The sequence below is a fragment of the Gigantopelta aegis genome, chromosome 11, assembly GCF_016097555.1.
Source record: "Gigantopelta aegis isolate Gae_Host chromosome 11, Gae_host_genome, whole genome shotgun sequence".
Taxonomy (NCBI): Eukaryota; Metazoa; Mollusca; class Gastropoda; order Neomphalida; family Peltospiridae; genus Gigantopelta; species Gigantopelta aegis.
This window is the reverse complement of record NC_054709.1, coordinates 8,132,193-8,144,490: the sequence shown is the minus strand read 5'-3', so window position 1 is coordinate 8,144,490 and position 12,298 is coordinate 8,132,193. Positions and strand designations below refer to the sequence as shown.

The 12,298-nt window shown below is 34.4% G+C and overlaps 1 protein-coding gene across 1 annotated transcript in view; it reads left to right on the top strand.

Moving 5' to 3' along the window:
- LOC121385524 (eukaryotic translation initiation factor 4B-like) overlaps positions 1–3,782 on the top strand; it is a 45,790-nt gene extending 42,008 nt beyond the window's left edge. The window contains exons 15-16 of the mRNA XM_041516231.1: positions 850–919; positions 3,302–3,782. Coding sequence (XP_041372165.1) covers positions 850–919; positions 3,302–3,364 — 133 coding nt within the window. The 3' untranslated portion in view covers positions 3,365–3,782. The remainder of the gene's footprint in view (positions 1–849; positions 920–3,301) is intronic.
- The last annotated feature ends 8,516 nt before the right edge of the window (positions 3,783–12,298 follow it).

Here is a 12,298-nt window from a genome sequence, read left to right as displayed (position 1 = left end):
TAAAATACATTATCAAAATCTTACTATGACTAAAGTACGTGTATCAAAATCTTACTATGACTAAAGTACGTGCATCAAAATCTTACTATGACTAAAGTACGTGTATCAAAATCTTACTATGACTAAAGTACATGTATCAAAATCTTACTATGACTAAAGTACATGTATCAAAATCTTACTATGACTAAAATACATTATCAAAATCTTACTATGACTAAAGTACATGTATCAAAATCTTACTATGACTAAAGTATGTGTATCAAAATCTTACTATGACTAAAGTACGTGTATCAAAATCTTACTATGACTAAAGTACGTGTATCAAAATCTTACTATGACTAAAGTACGTGTATCAAAATCTTACTATGACTAAAGTACGTGTATCAAAATCTTACTATGACTAAAGTACGTGTATCAAAATCTTACTATGACTAAAGTACGTGTATCAAAATCTGACTATGACTAAAGTATGTGTATCAAAATCTTACTATGACTAAAGTACATGTATCAAAATCTTACTATGACTAAAATACATGTATCAAAATCTTACTATGACTAAAGTACATGTATCAAAATCTTACTATGACTAAAGTACGTGTATCAAAATCTTACTATGACTAAAGTACGTGCATCAGAATCTTACTATGACTAAAGTACATGTATCAAAATCTTACTATTTCTAAAGTAAGTACATCAAAATCTTACTATGACTTAAGTATGTGCATTAAAAAGCTTACTTTGACGAAAGCACTTGTTTCAAAAGCATACTTAGTCAAATGTTGCTGGCATATAAACTGTGCATCGTGAAAACTTGAATTTGATTTACTAATGGAATGTTTTTGTTTTCAGAGGAAGTAGAGAACGACATATACCCACATCCATAGAAGAGATGCCCAAGTTGGAAGTAAATATTAGACAGGTGAGATACATTCACATTCTTATTTGGTAGTCTGTGACCACAGGGCTTCTAGTATTATTACACAATCCACTAGCCATGGGATCAGTGATTTTATAAAAGTACTAGTCATGATTAAAAATTCACTAGCCCTACTTTACTTAATACAATTTTACTAATAGTAATAAATGGATATGCAGTGTTTCTGCCAGAAAGAAATTTTTGGGTATGGCGCTATGGAATTGAATGCAACCATAGTCAACGGGGGTATGGGGAGCTGTATGTAGGGCTTAAATGTAGGGTTAGGGTTAGGGTTAAGAAAATCATACAGTGTAAAGTGTAATTAATTTGTCAAAAGGTTAACTTAAAAAAAAAAAATCTGCTAAAACATTTGGGTATGGCGCCATACCCTTTTTACCCTCTGGCAGAAACTCTATGTTACCTAAAGAGATTAAAAACACCAATATTTGGGGGCGTCAGTGAGAGCAGCATATTCATATTTACAAAATAGACTTGTATGCAACATTTGACCAAAACAATTTCACTAGCCATCGGGCATGGCAATATTAGTTTTCGGTGGCATCGTGGTAGGCCATCGGTCTACAGGCTGGTAGGTACTGGGTTCAGATCCCAGTCGAGGCATGGGATTTTTAATCCAGATACCGACTCCAAACCCCGAGTGAGTGCTCCGCAAGGCTCAATGGGTAGGTGTAAACCACTTGCACCAAACCAGTGATCCATAACTGGTTCAACAAAGGCCATGGTTTGTGCTATCCTGCCTGTGGGAAGCGCAAATAAAATATCCCTTGCTGCTAATCAGAAGAGTAGCCCATGTAGTGGCGACAGCGGGTTTCCTCTCAAAATCTGTGTAGTCCTTAATCATATGTCTGACGCCATATAACCGTAAATAAAATGTGTTGAGTGCGTCGTTAAATAAAGCATTTCTTTCTTTAATTACTAGCCCAACATTAAATATCGCTAGCCATAGGGGTGGGATTACCATAATCTAGAAGGCCTGTTGACCATCCTGTTTTACAAATAAAAAATAATAATAATAATAATAATATCACTTTGGTTTGATGTGAGAAGAAAAGGAAAAGTGTTTTGGAAATAACAAAAAACACTATTTTTGTGTGTAATTTAGAAAACAATTCGCTCATAAATCAATAAACTTCCATAGTTTGAAAAAAGGCATTCCCAGTCGGAAGGACTATAGGACTGCTATCAGTGTATGCGATTTCACACATGATTTTGTTTCTCGGAATGTTTAATTTCCATGCATGTATATTTTCACAAGTATGTGAACCAGGGTCAAGTTTCAGAAACTATAAGCCTAGTTTTACACGTAAGTGTAAATCTGCGACTAAACCACAGTGTGTGTTAATGAACGAATGAATGAACGAATGTTTAACGACACCCTAGCACGAAAAATACATCGGCGACGTCATAGACATAAATGACCTACTAAAAATGCTGTCATCTGTTTTTATGGTTACTTGGGACACTTGCGTCATGACCTCAGAACAGCCATTCACAAGTATCAGCAGTTTAAAGTACACATCATGTTTCTGGGTCATTTTCAATCAGATATTAGTAGAACTGTTAAAGTAGCATCAGCAGATGTATTGGGCAACGTCCAGCACTTGTACTAAGGCTATATTTATTCTTTTACCGGCTTCGGTGGCATCATGGTTAGGCCATCGGTCTACAGGCTGGTAGGTACTGGGTTCGGATCCCAGTCAAGACATGGGATTTTTTATTCAGATACCGACTCCAAACCCTGAGTGAGTGCTCCGCAAGGCTCAATGGGTAGGTGTAAACCACTTGCACCGACTAGTGATCCATAACTGGTTCAACAAAGGCCATGGTTTGTGCTATCCTGCCTGTAGGAAGCGCAAATAAAAGATCCCTTGCTGTTAATTGGAAAGAGTAGCCCATGTAGTGGCGACAGCGGGTTTCCTCTTAAACTCTGTGTGGTCCTTAACCATATGTCTGATGCCATATAACCGTAAATAAAATGTGTTGAGTGTGTCGTTAAATAAAACATTTCTTTCTATTTACTCTCTTGTTTTCTGAATCATCTGTTGTAAAGAAATATCGCTGGGTTTTTTTTTTTTAGTCCCCTATAGGACTATATGTTTTGTCTCCGGCCTCCTGTCCCACGTCTATTTTTTCGGACGTTTTTTCACAATATCTCGAGATATGAAATTTCGTGAATAGCTTTATCATTGTACTGTTACAGATATAGTTTGACTTTCATGTCAATTTACCCATTTTTAACATAATAAATTTGTTCTCTAGACTTTTTTTGGTAATGCCTCAAGATAGTGAGCTGAAATTTGGTGTGTAGCTTTATCATGCACTGTTACAAATCAAGTTTAATTGTTGTTTATTTTTTAATTGCAGGACTGGTCAGATAAAAATAAATTTTCGTCATTAATGGATGAAGATGTTGAAGACGAATCCTAATTATAAATAAAACGGTTGAATAAAAGCGATTGTGTGGTGGTGTTATATGCTGACACAGCCGTGTACATAAATACAGACATACAGACTACGGGACGGTGTTGGTCATATGTTGTTATGTTTCAATCTCAACGCTTTCTTCCTGCCTTCTCACGTGACTATAAATTAACCCAGTGTTCGACAGATGTTTCAGAAAGTTGCTAGTCCTCACAGAAGCTTCGGCTAGTGTCTCTATGTATTATGGGTAATACAGGTGATAATTTCTATTAGCCCACGTAAGCAATTCACTAGCCAGGACTGAGGGTTAGTGGATTTTTCTAACCCAGTCTTAACTTGTCGACCTGGATCATAGTGGATGGGTTTGTTCACAGAAGAAACGACTCTGTAAAATAACTAATATATATTTGGGGGGGGGGGGGGGGGGGGGGGTATTTTTTACTTAATCTCTCTTCTTTTTTTTCAGATTCCTCCGCCCCCTTTTTCTTTGGTGTCTGAAATAATTTTGCAAAGTAAACCGTTTTTATAAATTTAATTACCTTTATTTAAGTATGATGAAGCGTTTTCAACTTCTGAAAAAAGTTTCTTAAATTAATACAGTGGCTTATTACAATCACTACAATGTAATATATTATGGAATTGTTTATTATTTTATTATTCAAGATAATCATTAGTGTATCCAAAAACATTTTCAAGGGTTTTTTTTTATTGTTGATTTCCAAAATGACTAAAAACAAATTGATGCTGGACATATTGCACAGGTCTTGAAATGCTGCCGTCCCTACCTGTTTTTGTTTGTCAACATCACCACGGTCTGGGAGATATTTTTTACCTGTCAGATCGGCAATTATTTTGCCTTTATGCTTTATTATTATGTTTGGTCTGATAGATTTTGATTCAGTCTGGAAGAAATTGTAGCTTATTAGACTGAAAGTCCGGTAGGATTTTCAACCAATTTCGACCCCTGTTTCATATTTGATTTTGATTTTTGTTTTTTAAAATCGTCAAAAGGCTAGCCAGGGGTAGCTCTGTGTTAACACAAAGTTTCGCCAAATCGTCTATTAAACTTCAAAAATGGCAGAAAACCAGTTATTTTCTAATGTAGTAAAATTATATTTCGTGAACTTAAAATAAAATTCGCCAATAGTTTTTAATATTCACAATTGGCGATTTTGGCGACTGTCGGAGCTAGTGCTGCTAGCACTGTTTTAACTTTAAGATGTCTGAGTAGAATACCAAATGCTTTTTTTGACGCGTTCGGCAGAGCATTTCGACTTTTGTCATTTTGACCATAGCAATATGTAGTTGGTCTTGTAAGGCAATGTCCTGTTACCTGTGAACAATAATAAAATGAGCTAACGTTAAAAAAAATCTACAGAAGGGCTATAATTTCTTCAAGACATTTGGTTATTTGCTGTAATGTAGGTTCGAAGGTTTTGGAAAATGTCCACCCCATTTCTATTGATTTTGGGAATGAGGGAACATAAAATATTGAATATTTAAAAATAATAATAATGCTTAATATGAACACAATATATTTTGTGAGAAATACATTGTGTTGTGGTTTTCTAAGTTAATATGATTTGCATTCCTCTTAAAAAACTTTTTTTTTTTTTTTTTTTTTTTTTTTTTTTTTTTTTTTTTTTTTTTTTTATAAAGACATTAAATAGAATACTTTTTTTTTTTTTTTTTTTTTTTTTTCTCTCTTTTTTTTTCTTTTTTTTTACCATCATTCCAAAACTTGTGTAAGACATAATAATAGATTTTGGTCTGGGTTGGGTCAAGTGATTCACTGTTAATAGTTGAAGGAGTAAAATTAAATCTGGAGTCCAATGCACTTTTCGAAAACCAATAGTAACATGTCTGAACCAAAAACCTGATGCATAATTTATTTTTTTATATTGTTTTCAGTATTTTCTACATGGATACTACAAATAAACCACTTATACGGTCATTTTACTATTTTTTTATGAACATTGTATTGATTGAAAGTGTATATGTTTTTAAAAAAAAAGGAAAAATAAAAGGTTAAATTGTGAGCTTGGATGGTATAGCATTTTTTAAATATTATAATTGGTGTTTGATCATATTTGTCAAAATCTTGTTATTGGTTATCATCCATCCTAATTCGTAATGTGCAAAAACAAATGTTTCATAGAGATTATTATATGAGCTATTATATGAGTTGTACTGATTTTATGAGCGAGGGTAATACATGAATCCTGACACGAGTTTCGTAAAATCAGTACGACTCACGCGAGTGTAATAATTTCTTTATTATCCATATTATTATTGTTGTTTTCTTTATGAACAACAAGACCCATCTAGAAGGAGACAATGTTCTATTTCTAATGCACAGTCTGAGCTAGGACTGGAAAAGCAACATCATGTTATGGCGTCGCTTCCCAAAATTACGTCATTACACGTGTGCATCATATGATTATTATTAACTCGATTATGTTGAACCATATGGATAATAAAATGCAATAATAAATTGTAGACAACTGAGCTAGGTATACCTATAAATAAATGTTCTGTTTTCAGGAAGCCAACTTGTAAAATAAACATCACTCATTCACGTTTTTGTTACGATTTGTTTTTCTTACACCCGTGTAAGGGATGACCTGGGCCAGTGCTTGTAAAGACTTCCAGACTCATCTCTAAATGAGTCGCATGCATACAGTTTGTATGGTGTTAGTGTCTCGGACTACTGGAGTCTTTGAGTAAAAGTTTTACAAGCACGAGGCACCTAATTCACTAAACTCTCGCAACTTTGCGATCTCGCAGTGCAATGCTAAAAGACTTGCAAAGAGGATGCTTTGTTGTCTAGCAGAGCCTAAGAGACCTTTGTGAATTAGACCCCTGGCCCATTGTTGATTATATTGTCTTCAGCATACATGTAGATCACTTCTGAAACTTGTGATTGGCTGTTTCTGAGGTCATGACCCAGTTGTCCTAAGTAACCATAAAAACGGATGACATAATTTTTAGTAGGTCATTTATGTCTATGACGTCATTAATTTGCACTTTCAACACAATATTGAGACTTTTTGTTTGGCGTTTTACAGTTAAACTTTATTAAAAAATACTTTTTACGTGCATGTAAGAAATAGAACAATACTCGTGTGCCCGTTGGAGACAATTTATTGTACAGCTCATGGTTCTCTGTATCTTAAGTATGTTAACTTGCTTCTCTCGTTAGAGATACACTGGCAGCCACTCATAAGATAAATTGTCACTTACGTGTGCTCGTATGTTATTCTCTATGAGGATGTTTTCCACTGTACTGATAATCACAAGGTATTGTCATTTGGCAGCTGACTTATGGTATGGGTAATTATTGGTGTAATAATATCAAAAAACTTCAAGCATGCCTGTCGTGGGCACAACTGCTGATTTTATCAGAGTGTTCTTCGCCAAAGAGGTCTGCCCACGACATGAAAGGGGTAGAGAAGTGGTGGTGGGAACATGTTTAGAACTTTGATTTTATTGGAGGAATATAGGTTTCATCTGTCTGTCCATCTCTCTTGTCTGTCCATCTGTCCCATATAAACTTTTCCGAATGTTTTTTTTTTCTCACAATGCTTCAAGATATTAAGCTGAAATTTTGTGTATAGCTTTATCATGTACTGTTACATATCGAGCAATTTACCATTTTTAGCAGTTGTCATAATGGCCCTTGAACTTACAAGATAGCAAAATTAGTTTTCCTGACGTTTTTTTGGCAATGCCTCAAGATACTGAGATGAAATTTTGTTTATATATACATATATATCCTTATTATGTACTGGTACAGATCAAGTTTAACTTAATGAGGATTTACCTTCTTTTTCTTTTATTTCACAGAGTTATGGACCTTGCTATTAACATTTGTAGGGGACATACATTGCTTTAGCACTTCTTCTTTCAGAATGCTTGTTTTTACCGTATTATTATTATTATTAATTTTTTTTAAATACAGGTTATTTATGGAAGCCATTTGAAACCCTGGTAACAGTGGTAAAAATGTTGAAAGAATAATATAGCAGGTTAAAATGAAATCGACAAAACCACAACACATTGGGCAACATTTCAACCACTCTTCAGATGACCAAATTTCATGATGTAATACAGACTTCCCACAAATGAATGTATACATAGATAATAACTAGTTGATTACGTAGGATATCAGCTTCATGTTGTGAAGGTAAGAATGGGAAATTCGGCAAAGCTTAATGAGCGGAATTTCCTATTCGGCCTGAACAGGATAAAGCCGATATCCTATGTCATTAACTAGTTTGGGTTTTTTTATCCTGCAATGTATTAAAAATTAAAGGTGAAAAAACTATTATTTCCATTTATTTAAGCTACATTGTATGATGACCTAAGTCAAATGAACAATTTTGTAATGCAGGTATGTTTCCTCTTTTTCTCAGTATTAAACCACCTCTTCACAGGTGCACCAAGGATACAGTAAACAGTTTCAGAGAAACGAGAATAAATGTTCAAAGAAATTTTCCATTTGGCATGAAATTTAGATTGAGATTGAAGTACAGGCAGCCATTACATTCTTAATACAGAGATTCTTTACAAATGTATTTTATCACGTAGTTCTATAGACGGGCAATTCAGCTGGTCTAACCCCAAATTTTCTTTGTACTGATAAAGATGGGTACTGTTAGGATGATTCGTTTTAGACAGGTTATGTCTTTACATTCTTGATTCCATGTGGCGTGTACTTTACATCAGGAGTTGTAATCTGCTAGTATACGTTTATGACTGCTTTAATTGGTCATCGTAATCGGCCAGTAGAAACAGTGGTTGCAGGATAAATGCAAATATGTGTTAATAAAGATTGGGATTTTGCATGGGGTTTTTTTTTGGAGTGGGGAGGATTGTTGTTGGTTTTTTATTTTTCACACACTTAATTTTTAGATTATGGTTTCAAAGTCAAATGATCTCATATATAAGTTATACTTATAAGTTATAAGTCTTATACATGTATGTGTTATAAGTTATAAGTCTGCCCATGGTAGTTCTAAAAATTATCCTTGTGTTAGCAGCTTTTTTATCATGTACTCTCTCCAAGTATTTTCACATTGAAAATAAAATTAATAAATAGGCATTATGTATACATTAATTAACAGAATGAAAGGAATAGACAGTAAACCATTTTTCTCTTTGAAAAGTCTTCAGTCATTGAATTATTTCAGTTTTCAAAACCAACTGCCCAAGAAAGTAATGTTTTTTGGTGAGTCATGTACACATGTATTTTTGTGACTACCTACTACTATTTTGTGTGTTTGTGAAATGCATGAACTTGTATTGGGGAATATTTGCTGCTGTATATAGAAATGTCATGAAAGGGAAAACATTATTTTGGTATTAGATTCTGTATGTTTGCTTTCATGTTTATGTATATAATATAGCTATTCTATAATATATTACTAGATATTTTTTCAACATGGACAGTACTTTTTGAAACGTGTTTGTGAAGGAGGTAGCTTTAGTATGTAATTATGATGTTGGATTGTTTTTCCCCCACGTAGATCCTTTAATTTTGAGTTCTTTTGATTGTATTCATTTTAATTTCTTGATAAAATTGTTATTTGTTGACGTAGATCTGTACAAACTTTGTAAGTTTATTACTTTGTTGGGTCTGTTGTTTTGTCTATACATTCGAGTATGCATTTATTATTCAGTGTTGAGTTGTCTCCCGTAGCCACCTTTTATGGGGTGTTTCTTTTTCTTTCTTTTTTTCGTTTTTTTAATGTTTTTTTCTTTCTTTCTTCCAAACTGTACATACCGGGTAATTTTGTTTCTTGTTCCTAATTTGTACCTAATATTTTTCTTCAAAATCAAACATTGTGGCATATTTGAGAAAATAATTTGAAAACACAATTTACAGAACACCCATTTTACATAGACCATCATGCACTTGTTTAGGCTATTTCACGTAGTAAGTATGTGAGAAGCATGGCAAAATAATCCTTGGTTTTGTCAGTTCGCAGTAGTTGAATTTATTCCTCAACTAGTCAACATATAACGGCGTCATAACAATATCAGATGCATCGCCATTGTCGCACAGAAGTTGTCAATTTCACATGAACACAGTCGAGACAAACCGGCTGCGAATTTGTATGTTCAATTTTTCTCTGCACCCACGATATGTGTAAGGAACACCTTCCCCAAAGTGGCAGACATTTTAATTTACAGACTTCCTATTATTAATTTTCGTTGTTGTTTTTCAGTGTGCTGTGTTTGTATTCCCAATATGTTTCTGGTCATTCGAATGTTTGTAGTAGTTCAAATACATCATGGATGGCTGTGACGGGGAAAATTGGAATGTTTTGATTTGTGCTATCAGATGCATGTGTAATATCTCATTTCCTATTCAAAACCAATGTTATTGTTACTGTTGAATCCGATTGTGTTATATGTATGCTTCACTACATATTCATTAATTTTGACTTATTTCCGTGCTTATATCCAATTAAGATTCAAGTACGCTTCTTGGGCACATACCTCAGCTGTCTGTGCTGTCTGCCCAGGACAGTGGGTTAATTGTTAGTGAGAGAGAAGAGGGTTTAGTGGTTTTACACCTACCCACTCACCTAAGAGCAACAAATACAGCTTTATTAAAAATACAGATTTATAAAAAAGATACCTAATATTTTTATATTCCCAAACGACTAAAATGGACAGCATAAATACATTTTCGTATTTAGAATATCGGTGTCTGTATATTTAATGTGTCTTCCATTAATTTTGAAAATAAATATTTGTTAGAAAACAAAATGAAGTTTTAAGTACTACAAACATTAAGATGCCCTGAAATGCATTGGATATAGAGACACCGATATTCTACACCATAGGCATACAGGCTCCCAGTTTTTGTTGGGAGGTAAACTGGTTTTTGCCCGAATTAAAAAAAGAAAAATCATTTTTGCCCGAATTTGAGGTTTTTTGCTCGTACTCTTATGTTCTTCTGACGCCATAGAACCGTAAATAAAATGTGTTGAGTGCGTCGTTAAATAAAACATTTCCTTTCTTTTTTTTCTTATGTTCTACACTAGAAAATGTATTACATACGTGAGTCGATAAAACGGCTTTGTCAGAAGCATGTTAACAATCGCACAAAACTCGGCAGTCCTTTTAAATATCATACACATGTTGAATTACATTTTTAAAACCAATCATGTATTAAATTTAAACTCTTTTTTCTCTCTCTCTCTCTCAAAATAATAGGTGTATTTAAAAAGGCATTGAACACCCTCATCCCTTGATTATGTTTTTTTTTTTAAATATGATCTAAGTTTTCATTGATTCATCCTTGTGTACTTTTGTGTGAATTTATTCTCATTCAATTTCAGGTAACACTTTATCCAATCATTGATGGATTTTATTTCAAATTTAAATTTAAATTTTTGCGGCATAGTGTACATTTGAATTTTTTTTCTATATTTTCAAGGTTTGTTCAGATACCCTTTTTCTAGGTTTTTTTTACCGATTAAGGAAGAGAGTACAGATGGAAATATAAAATAAAAATTGTGCAATTTGTATTCTTTATGTTTGTGATATTATAAATGTAACATTGATTTTGTTGTAAATAATTTAATGCTATTAATGTAGATAGATGAATCTGTTGCCTTTTTTTTCTCTCTTGTTTTTTTTGCTTTGTACAGAATTGGAGCAAACTTAATCATTTTAATAAATAAACTTTAAAGAACAAGCATTGTTTGTTATTTTTAGTTGTGATGTTTTAACTAAACGGCCATGGAAAGTGCTCTTGGATTCCAGGCAACTAAAGAACAATGGTTGCCACTTGCCAAAGAATAATGGTTGCCTCTTGCCAAAGAATAATGGTTGCCATGTGCTAAAGAATAATGGTTGCCACTTGCCAAAGAATGATGGTTGCCACTCATCAAAGAATAATGGTTGCATTGTGCTAAAGAATAATGGTTGCCACTTCCCCAAGAATAATGGGAATAAGGAAATGTTTTATTTAACGACCCACTCAACACATTTTATGTATGGTTATATAGCATCGGACATATGGTTATGGACCACACAGATATTGAGGGAGGAAACCCGTTGTCGCAGCAAGGGATCTTTTATATGCACCATCCCATAAATAGAATAGCACATATCATGGCCTTTGGTATACCAATTGTGGTGCACTTGCTGGGACGAGAAATAGCCCAATGGGCCCACCGACGGGGATCGATCCCAGACCGACCGCACATCGAGCGAGCGTTTTACCTCTGGGCTACATCCCGCCCATCATCCCAGACAATGTCCCATGACTGGTATGTCAAAAGCCATGGTATGTGCTGTCTAGAAATCTGCATATAGAAGATCCCTTGCTGCTAATGGGGGCTCAAATTGGGCTACACCTTTGGGTATATCTTCATACTAGTCTGATATATTCTTTTTGACCGAACCGTCAAACTTAGGTGCACAATGCCATGAATAAATTAAAATTTAGAATTTAAATTTCTCTAGGGGGTTGAGGAGACATTGCAAATTTCGCACACCCCCTACCCAGGTTCGAACGGTCTATGCTTCCTTCCATTCGCCAGAGTGTGCGATTCCCTCCCAATAAACCTTTCCTGTCTCTGAAAGTTTGTTTTGTTTAACAACATCACTAGAGCACATTTATTAATTAATCATCGGCTATTTGATGTCAAACATTTGGTAATTCTGATACGTAGTCATCGGAGCAAACCTGCTACATTTTTCCTAATGTAGGAAGGGACCTTTTATATACACTTTCCCACAGACAGGAAAGCACATACCATGGCCTTTGACCAGTTGTGGTGCACTGGTTTGAACAAGAAAAACCCCAGTCAGGTGAATGGATCCAGAGAGGTGGTCCGATCCTGCGACACAAGCACCTCAGCGAGCACTCTACCAACTGAGCTAAATCCCACCCCTTCTAGTGTCGGAACCTACACCCAA